Here is a 20,549-nt window from a genome sequence, read left to right as displayed (position 1 = left end):
CATTAAGATCAATTTCCAAAAGATGATTTTTTTATTCCGAATTTTAGTCAAATTTAGCATGGGTTCATACACTTGTGAGTGCCACTGTATTTTCTAGCTATGATATTCATTTTGAGACTACAGTAGCAGGTTTTAGTTTTATTGGAGCTGAGCCCAGTCATGACTGAGGAGAATTTGTGTAGCATCTGCTGTCTGTTTTGCTTTGTGTCTCCTTACCAGAGGCTGTCTTCAGCTCTTCCTTCAGCTCTCTCTTTTCCTTTCGGAGGGTCACAAGTGCATTTCTTATCCCATCCCTCTCTCTTTCCAGCTCCTCTTTCTCGTTCAGGTAACGCTTGGCATCCTCTTCAGCTCGCGTTTTCCCATACCTTCCATATTGGTTGGCGTCTGCGTGGAGATGCCAGAGGAGAGCAGAGGTGAGGGGTCAATTCCACAGGGGTTATGGGAAGGAGACAGAACGTCTCGCAGCGATCTTTCTGCCTGTCAAGTTCCTCACGTGAGGAGTATGGTGCCACTTCTACAACTCTCATGAAACCGTAGCACACAAATGTGAAGTTTTTCATAATTCAAACAAAGATACGATGCATGAATAACACACGCATACCCCTGCAGAGGGAGAGGTCAGGAGCAAGACAGCGGATCTAATGTGAGTGTCCAATAAATCTCAGGTTACATCCTGAAGCTCTCAGCCATGGAGAGCGCTGGCTCTTTGATGTGTCAGAACGTCACAGTGAAGGCCTGTGAAACAGCACTGAGACAACCGACCACGCCGATATCACTAAACTCAGGACGCTCATCTCTTTTATTCGTATGGCCGAGGCACACTGACACAACGGAGCAAATGGGACAGGCAAGTGTTAGAAGGAAAAGATTATTATTACCGAAATTGAGAAGATGATTGAGAGGAGAAGAATAAGGGGAATATTGAGCCAGATAAAAGCTCAAATTGTATGACTGTCAGTGAATTGGTACACCACTGAAGGGACTGTATTAAGGCTGTAAGCTACAGCAAAACTACAGTTGTGCAATCTAACTCCCGTGTGACACGTAACTATATTAAGAGGTGCCATCTGTATTATTCTTTTTTCCCTTAAAGGGCAGCAGGCTGCTACACTCTTTGTTTCATCTTGAGAGAGACAGATGGAAAGCAGAGAGGAGCATAAAGCTGAAAAGACACAGGAGGGAAGCTGCTGTAAATATACATCTCAGCTGTTTGGTTGTAAATGATATTGTGAAAAGTTTAGATAAAAATTAACATTGTGCAGCTTTGCTTATGGATCTGTCAAAATGCCTTTTATACAGTACAGATTACAATATGTTATTGAAGTGCATTACACATGTGTGATCAACATCAGCAAAGGGGTTCCTCAATTTTAGGTCCTCTTCTCTTTACAAACATTAAAGTGCCCATATTATGAAAAATGATCATGAAAATGTGAAAATTATTCATATGAAAATGAATAATTTGGGGTGTTATGCTGTGTCTCTGGTGCTTCCACACACATACAAACTTTGAAAAAAATCCATCCATGGTGTTTAGAGTGAGATACGGTTTCTGAATGTGTCCTGCCTTCAGTCTCTGGGTGAGCTGTTCAAAATCAGCACAGCTTGTGACGTCACAAGCCGAAACGAGCAGGCTAACCGCAACCATTAGCTCGTAGCGTTAGCATGCTAACACTATGGCTAACACTAGCATGCTAACGCTAGCATGCTACCTCGTTCTCAATAGCAAAGCACTGCTACAACACACACAAGTTCACCATAATCTACAAAAGAACTACTTCCATGTGTGCCCTCATTTAGAAGTCTCCCAGCTAATCCTGCCTTGTAACTGACCGAAGTTGTAGAAACAGCCTTTCTTTTACTGTCTATGGAGCTAGCTAGCTGACATGATCTACATCTGAGCTACTGGGCATGTGCAGTGCAATCAAAGATAGTACAGAAGAAGAAGAAGAAAAGAGGTCTCACTCTGTAGCTAAAACAGAGACCAGCTGAAAAGAGGATCTGCAGCAGTGAGAGAGAGCACTGCAGTACAACACAAATATGGTGTTTTTTGAAAATTAAACCATGTAAACCTATTCTGGTACAACCTTAAAATACAATTATGAACCTGAAAATGAGCATAATATGGCTGCTTTAATAACCAAGGCCTGAATGAAGTCGATTCCATCTGTATGCAGATGACACTATTTATACTCAAATGCTGACACAATTAAGCATGCACATACACAATGCAGCACAGTGATTCTTCTCCCTCTACAACTATAAATTGCAAATTTCCCCGTTGTGGGACAATTGTTTTTTATTCTAAATCTTGCAGAGCTTGCAGAGCTTTTTACTACTGTTTAATTTATTTTACTATTTATTTAATTTAATTTTATCGTTATTAATACATACTGTGTGTATCTGTTTATACTTATATTGTTTATATTCTTTTTATCCTTCTTATATTTGTATGTGTGACATGCTCCAACAACACCATGACAAATTCCTCGTATGTGCAACGTACTTGGTAATAAAGCCCTTTCTGATTCTGATTCTGATTCTGAGCTAATGAAGTATGGCCATTTATCGACATATGATAAGGTTTGAAAAGGTTTCCATCTACATCTTGGTTATTCAGTATCAATATTTTAAGTTTGACATTGACTAAATGATAAAGGAGCTAAACTATAGAAATAGTAAGTGTTTATGTAAAAACTGTAGAAAACAACTAGTCCAATCTATATTTCTTCCAATTGTTGAAATAGCTGAGCATCACTGAGAAAACTACTTAAACACACTTACTTGAGCCTGTTCGTTTGAGGGAGACTAAAGGCTTGGTTCTGTCAGAGTCGCTGCTGGAGAAACTTGAGCGCCGCTTCCCTTGATTCCCAGACTGCTGCCTGCGGTTCTCCCATGACTGGGTGGAGTAGAGAAGGGGTGGGGGGGTGGGTGGGGCATGAAAGATGTGGGAGGATGCACAAAGAAGGATGATGACAGAGGGAAAAAAATACAGCAAAGTTTGTATATTAAGCTAAACAATAAACTAATCTTCAGATTTATTGGAATGAGAGCACTGAGGCGTGTATGTTTGCGGCTGTAGGTGTTGAGAGGCACATGTTGTAGAAGTGCATGTCAGTTGGGCTGAGAAAGGAGTTTACAGGCTGTAAAACTGCCATGACCTCCTGCCTTCCTGTCATCAGTTTGATCACTTTTTCTTTTTTTTTGGTCTTGTTTTCCTCTCCCATGCCCACACACTGCTTTTTCTCTGGCCTACAAAAAGCTGTCATTGATAGGCGCGTAACAGAGCACCGTCTGTCTGTTCAGGTGACTGATATGGAGTGTCATAGTCAGACAGTGACAGTCCCCAACAGCTGCACACACACAGACATGCAGCTTCTCGCATCAAAGTAAAGCATTACACATAAGGTTTAACTGAACTTGGAAAATGTGTGAATCTGAGCACCTGCATGTCCTCATTAGGGACCTCATCATATGTTCTAGAGTCTGTGGAGGTGCTGCTGGAGGATGTGGCCCACCTAGGATCAGAGAAAAAGGAGAAATGAAACCTATGTGAGGGCTTACGATCATTACATTGGTCAGTGGCCTTGTTTTGACCTCATCCAAATATTCCAACTCCCCCCTCTCTGTCTCACTCACAGGAAGGAATGCCGCGCAGCGTCGCGGATGTTAGCGATGGTTTCCACGTCAACATAGTCGTAATGCAGTGACTCAGGATCCGTCGCGGACCCTGTCTCTGCCAAGAGGACACCGAGCCACCTTCCAAGTTCCTCAGAGCTGCTAGCCTAAAAAGAGACAAGACAAATCGGCTTTGAATTTTGAAATGACTCAAAACATTTAAGTTACACGCTGTAAAACCTTAAAAATGAGCTGAAAGACACTAAAATTAGGCTAACTGCAGAGTGTGTTGATAAGATAAGAAGATAAGAAAGTGGGTTCGTCACTAGGAGCGACCCCTTTGCAATTACACAAAGCCATTTGACCTATTGTTATTGATATTGTTTTTTTTTTTTTCTTTCTTTTATATGATAGGACAGCTTAGACATGAAAGGGGAGAGAGAGGGGGAATGACATGCAGCAAAGGGCCGCAGGTCAGAACCCCATGTTTTGCTGTGGCGAGGACTAACTCCTATTTTCCACCGGGCACGCCTGTGCTGCATTCCAGAGGCTCCGCTAAAGATATGCACCAGGTCTATTTTCACGCGAGCCGCGGGCCGTTTGGACAGCCAGGCAGGAATGTAACAGATAGACAATAGTCAATTTACCAAAAGACACCCCCCCACTATCGATTGTTCTGCGAGTCGGGCGGCAAGACGCTCCGCTTCTGAGACGCTCAGCTACTGAGACGCTCCCGTTGTGGTATGGCATGTGGCAGAGGACGGAACAAAACTGGAACGCAGCACAGATGTGGAGAATCGGAGTGAGCCTCTGTATATGGGCGCCCAAATTGTTACTGATTAGTGCAGCTTTAATGGGGCTGTACACAATATCCATAAAAAAAAGTCTGGGATTGCCTCCACACAGCTCTCACTGACAAATACCGTCTGGGCTGCTTTGTCACGGCCCTCGGCGTCAGATACCGACACACAAGGAACTCACATGCATGTGCAGCTATCAAAATAAAGAACAGAGAAGTTCAGATTACAAGACACACAGAGGGAGTGTGACATCATTCTCTGATCAGGAGGCCATTACTCCAACATATCTTTACATAGCAAATAGTTGTTTACTGCTATATTAAAGTTCTGAATATCAAGTACAGTCCCTTTAAAATAAGGAACAAAAGTTCAGTATTTTACCTCCAGAGCAGCCACCTCTGTGCAGCTCCGTAGGATTCGAAAGGCGAAGGGATGTTTGGGTCCCAGCCCCGGGACCACCTCGCAGCCGTGGAGAGGAAGTGAAGGCAAGGAGGTCCGAGTGTCTCCTTTGTCATGGTGGAAGTGCAGGGAGCCTCTGGACATGCAACACCACTGTTCCCGCCACACCTGATTCACCAGCACCGACACGTAGCCTGCATGGTGAGGAGGGAAAGAAAGATGACGCGTCTGCAAACCTGGAGACCTTGAGAGGGACAGTGAATTGGGTTGGACCTTGTCGAGGGTCGGTGTCTGATGTCCGGAGATCTCCTGGCCGGGGGGGCTTCTTCTTAGAGAAGCTGATGATGCGTGTGATTTTACGGCCTGCAGCGAAAGGCCCCCGTTTCACCTTGCCTGCATCAAAAATGGAAGGATTCAACAGTTTTCTCCAAACTTATCTTTGGCATGTGGAAATTGTAAGTAAAACTGTAAGATATAATTAATTCATTTTAATTGACTTTAGATATGTGAAAATCCAGGACCTTAAATTCATATTTTTTTTGTCAAACTGCTGTATTAGTCTGAGGCTGTGTGTATCTCTGTCTCACCAGTCTCTCTGCAGTTTTCTCCAGTTGACACACCCACACTGTCTGAGTCTGATGTGTTCCTCTCTGCAGAAAGCCTCTGGTGAAGAAGCACACAAACACAGGTTTAGACTTTCAACAACAGTGTCCTACAGGTCCTACACATCCGTCTGTCTGCCAGGATTAAACTAGAGCTTGGCCTTCTACATAATGAGCTAAATAACTATTATTGAGACAATTTGTTAACAAGCTTACATGCATTTGCCTCTGGATTCTTTAATTATCTTACTTAAAGACAGAATGAGACTTATCCTCTTCCTTTTACTCCTTCCAACTCTATGGTGGCTCCTCTCTGTTCATCCCCTTTTGCAGTTTATGTTCCAACAGGTTGGTAAGCTTTAAAGAGGATGTGTCCGTTCCAACACTGACTCACCACCATCCCTATCATTGCTGCCTTAACACCCAATTACGCTTCATATCTCCTCTTTGTTCTGCAAGCAAAACACAGGTATCACTGTGTACTGTTTCGAGCCAAGCAATTCTTTAGGAAAATTGATGGGGACAACACAATTGCTGCTTGCCACAATCCTTTTCTCACCTCACCTGTTAAGATGAATTATGAATTACAAAAACGACAGGGACTGTGCCGACATAAACATCCTCTCTCCTGCACTTACCTTGTCAAGTTCAGTTTTTCTTGGAATGATGGGAGACGCAGATTCCTCAGGCCCCGCACTCTGACCGCTCACCTCTCTAACAACCTGTGGGGGTTATTTTACATGTGTCACTCTCGACTGTATACTTCCTTATGATTTTGCACATCGTCGACAAGATTGATGGATGTGTTACCAGTCTGTTTTTACTGCAAGCATGCATATAATTTAAAAGTGTAGCTCACCCTAAGCCATCTGTGGGCCTGCTCCTTGCTTTGTACCGCCAGCACCAGTGCATCTCCATTGGGTAAGGTGAAACGGAGTTCATGGTGCTTCCTCTTGCTGTCTTTGGGTGCATAGACCACAGTGCATTGGGGCAGCAGCAGATCCACATAGGGGCACGTGTCCTTAGAACTCTTATAGCACTGCAGAAAGGAGGACACATAGGAAACTGGGAGTGTAAGAAGAGAAGAAGAATTGCAGAGGATGTATATGTATCCTGAATGCATAATTGCATGCTTTGCTAAAGACTTCCTTGAATGAACAACTTCTCACCTGCAGTCTGTTGTCCCGTATGACAGTGAGCTGTTTCGCCCATTGGCCGAAGCGTTTCTTGCGCAGCAGGAAGGCACAGATGCGACAGTCCTGGGCAGGAGGCATGGAGCTCTCATCCGAGGGCCACTGATGAGTGAGTCTGACGCCAGGGCTCCGCTCTTCCTCATCCTCTTCGTAGGACTCGTAGGAACTGCTCAGAGCATCAGAGTCGTTGTCTGAAAAGGGCAAGGACGGACAAAATAAAGTGTTTTATTTGTTGGAAAAATTATCCTGTAATCTCATTCATTTTGGGGGTAACTTTGTTCTCAACTTACATGAGTTTTTGCGGTGTGTGTTTATGCAGGTAGTGGGATAGTTGTTTTCAGCATCTTCATACCCATCCTCTATAGAGTTGGGAGGGCTAGGCCTGACTGAAAATGCAAGACATGAAAAAAAATCCCTAATGACTCCTTATGTTCCATCATGAACTTTAATCCAACTTGTACTTTGTAATTACTGACTTAGAGGTTTTTACAGCAAAAGGACACTTAGGGCGCTGAGTTCAGCAGAGGCGGGAAGATGCTGACCTCGTGTGATGATGTATTCGGGCAACTTGCCCGGGCTGAGGGGCACTGCCTCCTCATAATACTCCTCGGGGGGAGGCGTTGTGGGCAGAGGGGGAGGAGAGTCCACTGAGTGCGCTGGGGCAGGGGAGTCTGCACAGTTCTGCTAAGGGAAACACACAAACAACTCTCAAATTTCCCTCATAACCATCAAAGATTTCTTTTTCACAGCCTCATAACTACATCATCAAAGAGATACAGAGTTAAACCCTAAAAATTATACCAGTAAATTAGACACATGGGCTCTGTGTGGGTCCCTAAATCTGAACTCTTCCAACAGCTTGCAGAGTGTTGAGCGTGTGTGCATGGAAAACCCCCACAACATGGAATACAATCTCTGTTTTTCTTTGTTTTTTCTCCACAAGTCATCGCAAAGGGTAATAGCCTCTGCAAAGTTGGATTTGGATGGTCAGTGCTGAAAAGATGGGCAGCATACAACATACACACAGCATCATATATCCCACACACACACTCGGCCATATGTAAATGATATCTCTGGAAAGGGATAAGTTATAAATTCACTATTGGCTACTTGCCTGCTTCAAAGTGTCAGTTTGTGTGCTATTTTCGTCTTTAAGATCATCTGTAACATCCTTTAGGTCTCCAAGCTCGCAGTCTATGAAAGCCAAAAATGTACATTTGAACTCACGCTTATAAAGAAGACACATTATCTGCAGCTCATTTATATAGATATGTGTACAATTTACAGCACCATGTTGGAACTCAAACTCACCAAATGTCTCAAAGAGGGACTCTACAAAGCTGGTGCCATTTCTGTACACTGCAGAGTTCATGTAGATGTAGTCGGTTCCTGAAACTGGAGGCAAGGAAAAAGACATTTTACCCTTTAAAATGTTGAGTGCACATTTTTATTATGTGGGTCTAAGTAAAACACAGACAAAACAAGGTCTCACTGACCTGATGGCTGTATCTGCTGCAGGAGGTTCCACACGGAGGTTTTCTTCTCCTGCGTGGAGGAACTGAGGCTCTCCTGGTCCAGCATCTTCAGCAGGACGCCCAGTTCACTCACCAACACCTCCATCGCTGCACAGAGGTGGGCAAAGGTCGGGGTGGGGGGTCGGGGGAGTCATGGGTTCATAGTATCAGCAGGGAGGGCAAAGGTCAGACTGACAAGTCTAAACAAACCAAAAGGGCTGTATGTCAAAGAATCTCTTTCTGCTTTGCTTTCCCTGTCTTTTCTTTCATTTTCTGTCACTTTGCTTCACAGTTTGTCATTATTAATCTGCCACCTTATCACGCAGTCTCCCTCTCCTCCCCTTTCTGTCACTAGTCAGACTAAACAACGACAAAAGGCTGGAGTGACAGGAAACATGTCAGCTAATTGCTCATTAACCGCTCTGAAAATAAGTGGAAGTGAAGCTAGCGAAACAAAAAAACATCTTGCACAGAATTAGAACAGAACATCCTGCACAAGGAGCAAAGAAAAGCGGCAGCTCTGAAATGTTGCTGGCTCACAGACTGATGGGCACATAACCAAAATTCAATCAACAGTCAACTCTCAATGCTGAGAGGGTAAATTAAATGTTCAGCACAGACTGTAAAGATGTTGGCAGGAACATGAGATTCTGACAAGAATAACTGAAGCACCAGAGCAGGCCAAATGTACCAGCAAGCAGAGTCTTGTGGCACCTGATCTTTATCTAACAGATTTAGTCCTGGACTCAAAAAAAATAAGAATAAAAATAAAACACTAGCCGGTTCAGACAGGCAGACCTCCTGCAATACATATTCTTCACAGGGCTCCCCAGGTTCTGGAACATGTTGAGGACTCAGCTTATAGGAATATATGATCCACATCACATGTTGATCTGGTCCACTCCCTGTTTTCAGAACAGAACTTAAATAAACCGCCTCACTCGCCCAGCTGCTGGACATCCTGAGAACAGAACCTGCAGCTGATGTGTGTGTTTGGCAGAAAATCAGATAAAGGAGGAATCTAGACTCGAGCAAAAGGCTTACCAATCAGCCGCCATGTCTCTCCCTTCCTCCTGCTAGTTTCATAGCTTCTTTTGTATTAATTTCCCTCTGTATCGTACACATCTCTCTATCTCTATAATCCTGAAGATCCCTAGCAAAAACCTGACAACTGGCAGAGTCAGTGCTGGCCCACTTGTCTGCTTCCTCCAACTCTTTCTGTCACTCCCCTCCTGCCCCATTTTCACAGTCCAGCCACTAGACCTGCTGAACCGTGCATCTTGCTGGGGTCGGCCATGGGACAGCTGCTGAGCCAGAAAAGTCTTTGTTTGGTGGGCGGTCATATGACAACAAGTAAACAAACACAAAATACACACACATAGACATGCATATATGCACACACAAAAAAGTCTAACACACAGGAACGCTTGAATGATGTGTATTTAGTGGGACGTGTCAAAAGTGAACTTTGGTGCACCTGTCAACAAGCCAGCCTGTTGTGTGCTCGCGCCAGCTTGAGGAGCATATTAATGAGTTTAGGGCAGAATGTTAGATGTATTACTCTGACAACAATCTTGTATGTAATCACCACTGACAACTAGAAAGTGATGTGTGTTCTACATTTCAGACTGCTCCCACTCCTTAAAAAGACAAACATACTTTCCTGAGGTAGGTCTTCCTATGGGCTTCACAATGCCTGGCCAAGGCTACAGTCAAGAGCAACAAGAGCTGCAGTAGGTGTGTGTTTTTCCTGTGTCTGTTTAACCACTTCTTTACTAGTGCGGTTTCCTTCTATTGTGATAAAAGCTTGCACTCCGAGAAGTGGGCATGAGGAATTAATTCATGCCGGGACCTGGAATGTCTCCTCATTAAGATCTGATTCACCCAGGGGAAATGAAGGAAATGGGGGTCAGCGAAGGACAGGAAACTCATGAGAGTGGGATGCTTTGGCCCAGTGAGTGTTGTCTCTCTGCCAGACGTTCCAGCTGTTTAGATTCTGGCTCTAGCGTACCACTGGGCTTCCTCTAACCTAGTGGAAGACAGAACTTTATCCACAGCATGACTCATTCACAGCAGAAAGAAACTGAAATGTACACCAGTCAGCATTAAATCAAGTATACCTCAGAAATCAAGGCATTGCTTTCAAGGAATTAGCATGAAGTAGGTCACAACACTCATAAAGCTATTTCATTACGTCACTTGGACCAGCGCTCTAAAAAGCTTATTATCCAATTTGACAATAACAGTATTACTTGTGCCAAAATGAGCTAAGAGGAATTACTACATAGTATTTGGCATGTGAGGCCAGAAGACCACCCTTAAATCCTCAGCCTTGCCTTTATAATCAACACCACACTACTAGGCCTGTCGCGATAGTCAATAAATGGTCTTTGTGTGGAGGCGGGACTCCTGGCGGAGAGAGAGAGAGAGAGAGACAGAAAATGCGAGTAGTTGGAGCGGGGTTTTCCGCAGCACTTTGCCGTTAAGGCGCCGTCAAAAAAAGAAGACGTATATGAGCGATAACCGCCTTGTTACTCGGCGTCCGGTTTTCTCCCTTTCATTCCAAACCACGCAGTTGACAACCTGCAGGTGGAGGCGGTGGAGACAGGCTCGGACATAAACGCCGCCGTGGACTTGTCAGTCTCGCAAGTGGTTTCAGGAAAATTGCTGTATGTGTCCGACAATGCACAGAACATTAACGGTCCAAGCCTACAGCTGTCAGAGTGTCAGAGGCTCCCGGACGGTGAACTGAGACTCCGTTACCTGCTTGTCAAAAATCGCCACTTACTAGCTAATGAATTAGCCTAAGGTAAACGCTAGCTATCAGTAAACAGAAGTGACGTGGTGGCTGGCGTCTGTTTGTGTGCGTGTGTGTGTGTGTGTGTCGCCCCCCCCGCGAAGCTCCGACCTGCAGAGGAGCAGAAGAAAGTATAGCTGCACCTTCGCCAAAATGAAGACTGAAAAACAGAACTATTTTGGTACAAACATTTACTCGCCATGTGGCAGATAGCCACATAGATATAGATAGATATAATGTATTATTTAAATGTAATATTTAGTGTTTAATAAATAATTGTTAAATGTAGTACAGAGTCTGTAGTCTATCACAAACACTCGACTAATGCTGCAAACATTTGACAGCCAGTATGAATTACCTGGGAGAACATACGGGTCACAGACGGCAATTCCACAACTGTCCAACAGTGTGGAAGACGACATACTGAAGGAGATCAAAGACATATTGTGGATATTTAAAATGTCTTCCAGTTCCAGTGTTAAATATTCTTTAGAAATAAGTTTATTGATCTTTGAAAAGGTGTACCTGCATTATGTCATTATCATTATATTAGATGAAAATGGTCTCAGAACGACATTATTGTTTATCGCAATAATTTTTCTGCTGCAACTTTGTGTGTGTTTGTATGAGCGTGTGATGTGTGTCTTTAATGTTTTTAAAAGCCAGATAAGACTGTGAGCCTAGCACCTGAGGGAAACTACACACAAGCTGGCAAAAGATAATAATGCTACATTGAAAACAGGTTGGATGTGGTTTGATTAAAGTCAGACCAGGGGGAAATTAGAATACTGTATGTGCAGCTAAAAGAAGAACAAAGCATAACTTTAAAATCAACTTTACGTTTTAATCTATCAGAGAAAAACATGAGATTTTTGGCAGCACAAAAGATGGGTGCAGGCAGTGCACCATGCAGGAATGTGTAGAGCCATTCAAAGCTAAAACATTTACCTCCTCACACTTGTCTGACAATTGCTGTTAAACACTAGACACATTCCTCACCTTGTTAATAGTGCAAGACTCTGCAAAGTGTGTTTGTGTGAGTGTGCATAGTGAAGCAGCAGAGAGACATGTTTGTTTGACAGTGCAGACTCAGACCTTTAAAAGAGGCTTGCATTAGCAGACCTTCTGTACAATCTGCTTGGAGAGTGAGAGAGGGGGTTTGTGAGGGGGTGGGGGGTAGAGTAATGTCAGCAAGTTGAGCACCTGTGCTAACATGTCCAACAAACCTTGATATGAAGAATAAAGTGACCTCAATCGGGTGCACAGGGTTTTTCTTGTACTCCCTTCCTTTATATGCCAAGGGCTTTCTTCATGCCGAGCTGAGCTTATTTATCATACCACCACACATCCCACACTCACTCACACACAAAAATAACTTCACAGTATGTTGAAAGTGACAACATTTGGCAGCAACTCTGTTTCACAATGTTGTTGCAGTCAGACATTCCAGCTAAATCACACAATAATGTGCATCCCACAATGAGTCTCTAGTGGCTTAAAAACTTTTGGGCAAATCTGGGTGGCAAAACTGCTGCTTTCTCAACAATTTTGCCTTTCTTGGTATTTCAGCAAGCTGGCACAACGCATAAGGCACGAAGAAAAACATCACCTGATGTCTCAGTCTCATGTTTACAACCCCGTCCTTCACAGCCTGTGTCTTCGCATTGTTCCCTATATTTACATATCTATACAAATCCTTGCACCTTCTTTAGCTTTAGATACCTGCTGTGTTAATATCCTGACAGGCTACAAAGACCGCTCTTCAGCACTTACCTTCGACAGCAGTGGATGAGAGTCCCACCATTTTCCAAGGTTGAGAAGAAGACAAACCGGTTCATTCATACACAAGCAGATACAGCAGGAGATATTCCAGAGTCAAAGCCTCCCTGTGTGCTCCGTCCTGTGAAGTCTTTGTAGTGGAGGTGAGCTATAGTCTGCCTACTGCTGAATTCACACTTCTTTTACCTCTCCCTTCCTCCCTCTGATCCGTTATCTCCCTATACCTCCCTCCTCGCTTTTCTTTTAGGGGGTAGGGAGATTGTGGTAGTGGTGCTCTTTGTGTGTGTGTGTGTGTGTGTGTGTGTGTGTGTGTTGCCCCTCTGCTGTAATCCTAGGGATCGTATAGCACCTGGGAAAGGCTTGCTGTGTAAACACGCACATGTCGACTAATAGCTAACTCACATTCTTCATTCTTTCACATTCTTTACCTCAATACATTATTAACCTTTAACTAGTTGCACATAAAAGCTGCCATCCAGATGATGCCAGTGAACCCACTGACATACCAGATACAGTAAGGCATTGTACTTCTGCTTTACATTAGAGCATCTTCAACACAGTTACTTTCTGATTAAGATGCCAGTACAAATGTTCTCAGTGAAGATGATGCTGCATCATTTATATTTAAAATGAGTTTACTTAAAAGTATAAAGTGAAAGATATAATGGAAATTGTAGAGTGGAGGTGGAGACAAGTTGAGACTTTTCAGTTACACATACATGACTTGTTGCCTTGAGGCAGACTCATGGGCTCCAACACGATGTGACACGCTGCTCAATCACAAGGGCCCTAACACTGCACAAACAAACTCACAAGCACACAAGGACGAATACACAACCATATGCACAGCAATGTAGAAACTCACATGCACAGACAAAACACACTGCTGCCTTAGTGTAGGCAGAATGAAAACAGTGTCAGCTGCCTGTAGGGCTGCTTGGTGCACAACTGCACAACAATCACTGTGAACTTACTATGTTGAATTAATACAGAGAATGTCAAATACAAATTCACCTACTGTTTTGCTCTGACCTATTGAAAACTCTTTAGTTAAAAGAATATATTTTGGGAAATCTGCTTATTCACCTTCTTGCTGAGAATTGGTAACATGATGTGCAAGATGGTTTGCTAACACAGAACCATCTGAGACGCAGTCATTGAAAACTTTTTGGCAAAAGTCAGGCACTTTCAAAAAGAATACCTGGCAGGTGATTGGATGAACCATCTGTCTATTATGTCGGCCCGCTGATTGGTTCGGTTCGCCAGAATCCAGCAGCCGTGCAAGGTATAAGAAGATCAAAACCACTCTCATGTCTGTACGGTAAATAGTAGGATAGTTAGTTTAGCTTAGCACAAAGACTGGAAGTAGGGGTAAAATGATGCTAGTCTCTCTAAACTAAACTGACTGGTGCTGCTGCTTCACATTTAGCAAACACACAAGACAGTGGTATCAATCTTACTCTACTAATTACTAATACTTATTAATGTACTTATACCAAAACAATACTTTTTTCAATATATTATTTCAACATATTTTCTATCAAAAAGCATTTTTTTCATTCGACACAAGAAGCAAACGTTCTGAAATGCTACAGGCAAACTTGAAAAAGTAGTTAACTTGCAAAAATGTTATTTAAATCAGATTAAAGAAAAAGTAAAGAAATTTGCAAATATAACTAGACATTCATTTCCAGCTTTCGGTACTTGAAAGTTTTCGATACATGGTGCAAAAGATACATTTTAGTCAGAGAGAAAAAAATGATTGAGGTTTGAGACACTGACCACTAAAACTTGAAAAAACTGGAAAATGTATAAAACAAACGGTGATGATATAAGATACCTATAGAGGTAAAGGTGATCTTGATTGAAGAACACTGCAGAAATACCACTAGACCATGAATGATAGATAAATGAGTCATACTGTGCAAATATAAAAAGGATTTCAAAATATACACTCCTGAGGATGTCAGTGTAGAAAATGAATTGCCTAATAGTGTAGACAGGAAGTGCTCCTACCATCTAATTTGATACACAGGCCAGACAGCTTCCCTGGGGAATTTCGAGTGTTTCCCAACTTTTCCAAATCCTCTAGCTGTGACAAATGCCACAGACACACCCTGATAGATTTGGTTATTGCCTCACAAACCACTCCTCTCTGTGACTAATGGCGTTTTTCCATGACATGGTACCTCGCCTCGACTCTACTCTACTCGCCTTTTTTGGTTTTCCATTATGATAAAAAGTCCCTGGTACCTGCTAACAGGTATTTTTTTTGGTACCACCTCCGTCCAGGTTCCAAGCGAGCTGAGGCGATACCAAAAGGTGACGTGAAAACCTGCAGACTCCTGATTGGTCAGAGAGAATCGTCACTAATCACTGCGTCATCATTGCTAGCGACAGGGGGGTGTCCTGAACAAACCCGCCATTTTTAAATAGTTTAGCCAGCTGTGGATTTTTTTGCTGCCTCCAGCTTCTTTAGAAACTAAATTTGTCTTCTTGCTGTGGCAAAAACACACCTTCCATGTTCTGTGTGTGTGTCACGTCACGGCAGTTTCCTGTAGCGTCGCTATGACGACCAGCCACGCTTGCCTCAGGCATGAGGCGGTACTAAATCTGCAATGGAAAATTGAGGACGGGGCACCGCGGCCGAGTCGAATCGAGTAGAGTAGAATAGAGTGGAGCAGGTACCATGTAATAGAAAAACGCCATATATGTGACCTCTGGCCTCCTCAGTGAAGCTGTGACCTCACCATAGACTGTAAATATTAACAGACAAAGCATCCGGTTCAGTGAAGTCCTGCAAATGCGGAAGTGCCTTAAACCTGCATTCTCTCTGACTTCCAGCAGGGGGCGACACGTGCGGTTGCAAAAGGAGTTTGGTTTCTGTAGAAGACTATGAGAAAGTGACCCACTTCTCACTTGATTTATTACCTCAGTAAACATTTTCATAATGAGTTTATGGTCTCAATTGCTAGTTTTAAGTCTTCTGCAACACAGAATGATGTTCATGTTTCTCCACAAATCAATGGGTGACGTCACACATGCTCCGTCCATTAATATTAACAGTCTATGGACCTCACACAGGACCGTGGATGCCAGTGGAGGGATGGGAACGCAAACCATGTTGTAAACTAGAATTCATCCTTGAGTCCAAGTGGACGTTTGCACCAAATTTGAAGACATTCCCTCCAGGGGGTATTGAGATATCGCGTTCAGGCGAATGGAACGGACCGACGAATGGACAATCTGAAAACATAATTCCTCCGGCCCGTTTGTCCCGGCGCAGAGGCATAAAAACACATTACTCTTCTTCACATTACCACTGGGTACAATTAGCTCTCATGCATCTAAGTAAAACGGACACGTTCAAGACAGACGTACTGCTAAAAGATGGACTATTAATCTAGAATAGATGCATTTTCCAGATTAACAGTAAGTACCACTAATCAAGTCCATGTTACAAAACCCAGTTATATCCACAAAGAGGTAACTCCTGCTAGACAAAGCTGCTGTGAGAAACTCAAACGACTGTACCATCTGCGACTCCACAAGAGATCAGTATCTAGGAAAACTGCTGGGCTTTTCTTGGAAGTCTCCCCTTCCATATTGTCTTTGGACATACAGCCATTTCCCAACCTGATCTGACATAAAGAACTCTTTAGGTTGAAGACTTTGAGGTGTGGGAGTCTTGTCTCATCGCTAAGGCCGGCTGAACAATGTGACCCAGCAACTTCTGAGAGGAAATGAAAAATATTGTTTATGTGAAAAAGAACAATCTTATCTCCTGTTAAGTTAGTCACATGAGAGGGTTTTCAGTTAAGAGACAGCAGGGTTTGACTGTGATCTTCATGCCGTGTGAGGGTTATCTCAACACCACCGTCTAACTCAGTCATCAAAGCGGGGACATGCGTGTTTGAAGAAAGTAGCTGAATCATAACATTTAGAAAAGAGATGAAAAAATGGATGTCACATCTGTGGTTCAAAAACCCACCAACGTATCACACCCATATATATATCACTGAGGCGTGTGTGGCCGTCACATACTAACAAAAAGGTGAGGTAAACCAGATGACCAGATGTGCTCGAGGCTTTTAATTGCATGCTGTGCCAACAATGCCGTCTCTCACCAGCCTGTACCCTATCATGATGAAATCTCCTCCCACTCTACTCCTCAGATTCCAGGCATTTCCCAAGTCTGATGATTCTCCTCTCCCCAGCACACAACATGTCTGGGCAGTCACAAACTGATAGCACCGGTGCCCACGATAAGTACACAAAGACAGTATTGGTTTATTGGGAAGATGATACATATCAGTAGGATGACTACAACTGTGACCTGTCTTTTTGCTAATGTTTGGCCTGTGTATTTGTCATTTAAGGTAGGATTTTAAGGGGGAAGGACACCACCTGGTTAAAATATGCAATTTGAATCCAGATTTCTTAAAGCCAATCAGCTCTACGGGGCATTTTAGCGTCTTTCAGCTCACTGTTTTGGTAGGACAACCTGCAACTTTACTGGTTTGGTTCACTCTCATCAGTGTTGTTTCCAGACGCAGGAAGCAGCCATTCAGCCAAAACCCACCCTGTGCTACGTCCCCTGTACCAAACAACCCATAGATGGTTAAAAATGAGCTGGTGAACATAGCGGAACATTTAGCAGGTAAAGCTGATGGAGGGCAAAACAGAGCTAATAGCATAGTGAATGCTAATGTTGCCCCTTATGTGCTGAAATATGTCAGCGTTACGTTAACAGCTTGTTTCTACTGCCCAGTTTATCTAGGTTAAAGTACTACTTTTTATTACTGGCACTTTGCATATCTGTAAAACACACACACAGAGTGGATATTAATGTTGATTTCCTCTATTCATTTAAGGGTCAGGGGAATTTTATGTTATTCCCAGGAGAACCAACCAAATGGTCCTTAAATGCAGCAGAAACCCAGACACCCTGACAGAAACCCAGACGGCAGGTAGCATAAAGTCATAAGTCAAATATACAAAGATTAAGCTGCAAGTCATCAAAGCAGACATTTTTTCAAGGTCATGCTGGCTCTGATAAGCTAGCTACTGAAGACCCTTAGGGACTGATTTTGATTTTATTCTGGATGCTGCCAACAAAACACTATTCCTGTCCTACATCAGTTAATGGTCTGCCCAACTCTATGGGGATGCCCCATATGCCCCCTATAGAGATGGACTTCCTCCCACTTCTGATGACATCACTTATCACCTCCGGCCTTCTGCTTCCTCTTCCCGTCAGCTGACCCGCTCCCACTTTTACTGTACTGTCTCTGGTGACCCTATTCTCAATGCACTGTCTAGAACCTAGGCTAGATAGTGTTGAACGTGCCTGCTTCTACAACTGTATTTCAAAGGGATGACAATTTAACGGAGCTTTTCAATGTGCTATTATTACAGACCTTTATTTAGCTGTTGCAGGTAAAGTCCCCTTGAGAGTGAGAATTCCTTTTTCATGGAGTTGACATGTACATTTATTATGTGGGTGGACATTTTAGACAAACAATAATAAGCATACATACCATGCACAATGCAAAACATGCTGAGGTTGAGCAGCTAGTGAGGGGAGCATGTGGAAGAGCTTATTTAGTTTGGAGGAGTCATAAAGGCATACAAATTAAGGTGGAGAGGGGGGGGAAACATGTTCTCCCCACTGCTTTTATTGTACATGGGACAGGAAGATGCTTAAGGTCATCATAAAATACAGCAAGAATCCCAACCCACACCCCGTGATACTCACAAGTGTACACACAAATACAATAAATACAGTAGAGATGGAAACAGTCTAGAGAAATACATGTTTCAGATTTCTTTGTTGATATTAGGTAGTATTCTGTCCTAGTTTTTTTACTAGAAATAGTTGGTTGGTACGTTGACTTACAGCCTGACACTACCTGATTGCTAACTTAAAAACACCATTTGATAGTCTAAAATTAGGCCAAACCTAAAGCATTTGGAGCACGCATTCCACAGCACAACTACTTCCCAGCCTTACATCTTGGTTTAAATCTCCATAAAGTAGAGCAAAGTTTAAGTTAAATTCCCCCTATCTTATATTTGTAGACGTCATTTAAATGGGGCGTGTATGTATCCTGCAGTCAATGTCTAGAACTCATTTCTAGCCTGAACGTGCATCCTCACTCCTTCTAATTAGGCCACTCTAATAAGCTGGTCACAGAGAGAGAACTCTACTCAAAGTCATTAGGCCTCTGAAGCGGCTGGGACGTTTCCATGGTGATGGAGGGGGAGAAGTATGGTTTTGTGCACTCCCACTCACCTGTTTAAGCATTAACTGGCTTTTGAAGGTCAGCATTGGAGCACAGAAGCTTTTGATGTGGCACACACACACACACACACACACACACACACACACACACACACACAGCAGTTAAATCATCTGGGAAGCAGCAGTGATAGCAGGGAGCTACTATCTCAGCAGTGAGAGAGAGTCAAGGGCTCCAGTTACAGGTCAGGTTAGTAAAGCAATGCTGCTCATTTTCCCATCTAACATCTACTATGTTTATTCACTGAGATTTTGTTTTAGGCCGCTTTTCACACCTGGGTCCGTTTAAAATGAACCCTGGAGAGTTTGGTCAGATAGTTCCGTTTGTTTGGCGTGGTGTGAAAGCTCATTCCAACTCTGGTGCCGACTAAACAACTGAACTCTGGTCCGCTTGAAAACGGGGGTCTCTGTTCGCTTCCAAGTGCTCTAGAGTTTGGTTCACTTCAGATGAGAACACGATCCAACCCAAATACAGGAAGTGAACGGCGAGTTTCACTCAGAATATTCTGTCAAATAGACCAATGACCGTTTTGACCGCGTGACATTTGTTTACAATGTTTGGTGCGTTTGACAAAGGGCAGTGAGAATGCTAACGGAACAAAATGAAAAATCCAACAATGTTACAACTTCACCCCAAATCACCCCCAGTCTACCGAACTAAAAGGGAGTTTTCCTCACCACTGTCGCACTGAATGCTTGCTCCTGGGGGAATTACTGGAATTGTTGGGTCTTTGTAAATTATAGCGTGTGGTCTAGACCTACTCTATCTGTAGAGTGTCCTGAGATAACTCTTGTTATGAATTGATACTATAAATAAAATGGAATTGAAATTGAATTGAACTACAGGTGTGAAAGCACCCTTAGTAAGCTTAAACCTGAGATCAGATTACATGTCATTAGCTCTATAATGGCCAAATCTGACGGATGTGGGGCATCACGGACAAAGATGTGTGCACAGGAAAACTTTCATTGTGTATAATGTGACATGGAGGTAAACAAGGGATAAGGAATCTTTTACACAACATAATGTCCTGACACATTTCATTTGGGTTTCATTGTTTTTTCTTTGTGTTTCCTTCTTCTCCCCAAAAAGCTGTTAATGTCAAATACATTTCTCCTGTAGTCCTTTACTTTCCCCTTGTCGTGTTAAATCTACTGTATCAAATGTGCTTGTTTATCAAATTTCCCCATCTTTTTTTCCAATGCATGGAATATGGAATAGGCTGATCTCGCCAGCAGGTATAAAAAATGGACAGATGACTACAAGTCATTGAATAGTAGCACTGGCCAGGTGGCAACAGTTGCATCTGGGTATTTCTCAATATGGATTCAGGTCAAAGGTGAAAGTTCACAGAAGTGACCATGATGTAGGGGATGTCTGTCTGCTAAACCTCCTTCCCCTCTCTCATTTTCTGCTCTCTGATTTATTCAGGTCTGAGATGGCACAGAGGGCTTGACTCAGCCTGCTGCCAGACAAAGCCACTACAGTGCAGTCAGTCAAATTCAGATCCCGTATCTGCCCTCAGTCCTATGAGATCACCACAAT

General features: G+C 43.1%; 1 protein-coding gene across 5 annotated transcripts in view; it reads right to left on the bottom strand.

Moving 5' to 3' along the window:
* The window catches only part of afap1l1a (actin filament associated protein 1-like 1a), a 37,724-nt gene that overhangs the window by 4,081 nt on the left and 13,094 nt on the right, over positions 1-20,549 (bottom strand). Inside the window, exons 1-16 of one of the 5 annotated variants that reach the window (XM_031302532.2) lie at positions 12,697-12,953; positions 8,109-8,234; positions 7,924-8,007; positions 7,727-7,806; positions 7,155-7,296; positions 6,903-6,998; positions 6,589-6,803; positions 6,279-6,458; positions 6,058-6,141; positions 5,405-5,480; positions 5,091-5,210; positions 4,800-5,011; positions 3,640-3,785; positions 3,446-3,518; positions 2,785-2,899; positions 217-384 (exon numbers count right to left, since the gene is read on the bottom strand). In XM_031302532.2, coding sequence (XP_031158392.1) covers positions 217-384; positions 2,785-2,899; positions 3,446-3,518; positions 3,640-3,785; positions 4,800-5,011; positions 5,091-5,210; positions 5,405-5,480; positions 6,058-6,141; positions 6,279-6,458; positions 6,589-6,803; positions 6,903-6,998; positions 7,155-7,296; positions 7,727-7,806; positions 7,924-8,007; positions 8,109-8,234; positions 12,697-12,727 — 1,948 coding nt within the window. In that variant the 5' untranslated portion in view covers positions 12,728-12,953. Of the gene's footprint in view, positions 1-216; positions 385-2,784; positions 2,900-3,445; positions 3,519-3,639; positions 3,786-4,799; positions 5,012-5,090; positions 5,211-5,404; positions 5,481-6,057; positions 6,142-6,278; positions 6,459-6,588; positions 6,804-6,902; positions 6,999-7,154; positions 7,297-7,726; positions 7,807-7,923; positions 8,008-8,108; positions 8,235-8,924; positions 9,113-9,170; positions 9,449-12,696; positions 12,954-20,549 lie in introns of those variants that run through there. The other 4 variants (XM_031302533.2, XM_031302534.2, XM_031302529.2 and 1 more) reach the window with 4 other exon arrangements.

This window comes from Sander lucioperca, chromosome 1 (assembly GCF_008315115.2).
Source record: "Sander lucioperca isolate FBNREF2018 chromosome 1, SLUC_FBN_1.2, whole genome shotgun sequence".
NCBI classification, from domain to species: Eukaryota; Metazoa; Chordata; class Actinopteri; order Perciformes; family Percidae; genus Sander; species Sander lucioperca.
The sequence above is the reverse complement of the archived record's forward strand: the minus strand, read 5'-3'. Positions and strand labels throughout refer to the sequence as shown.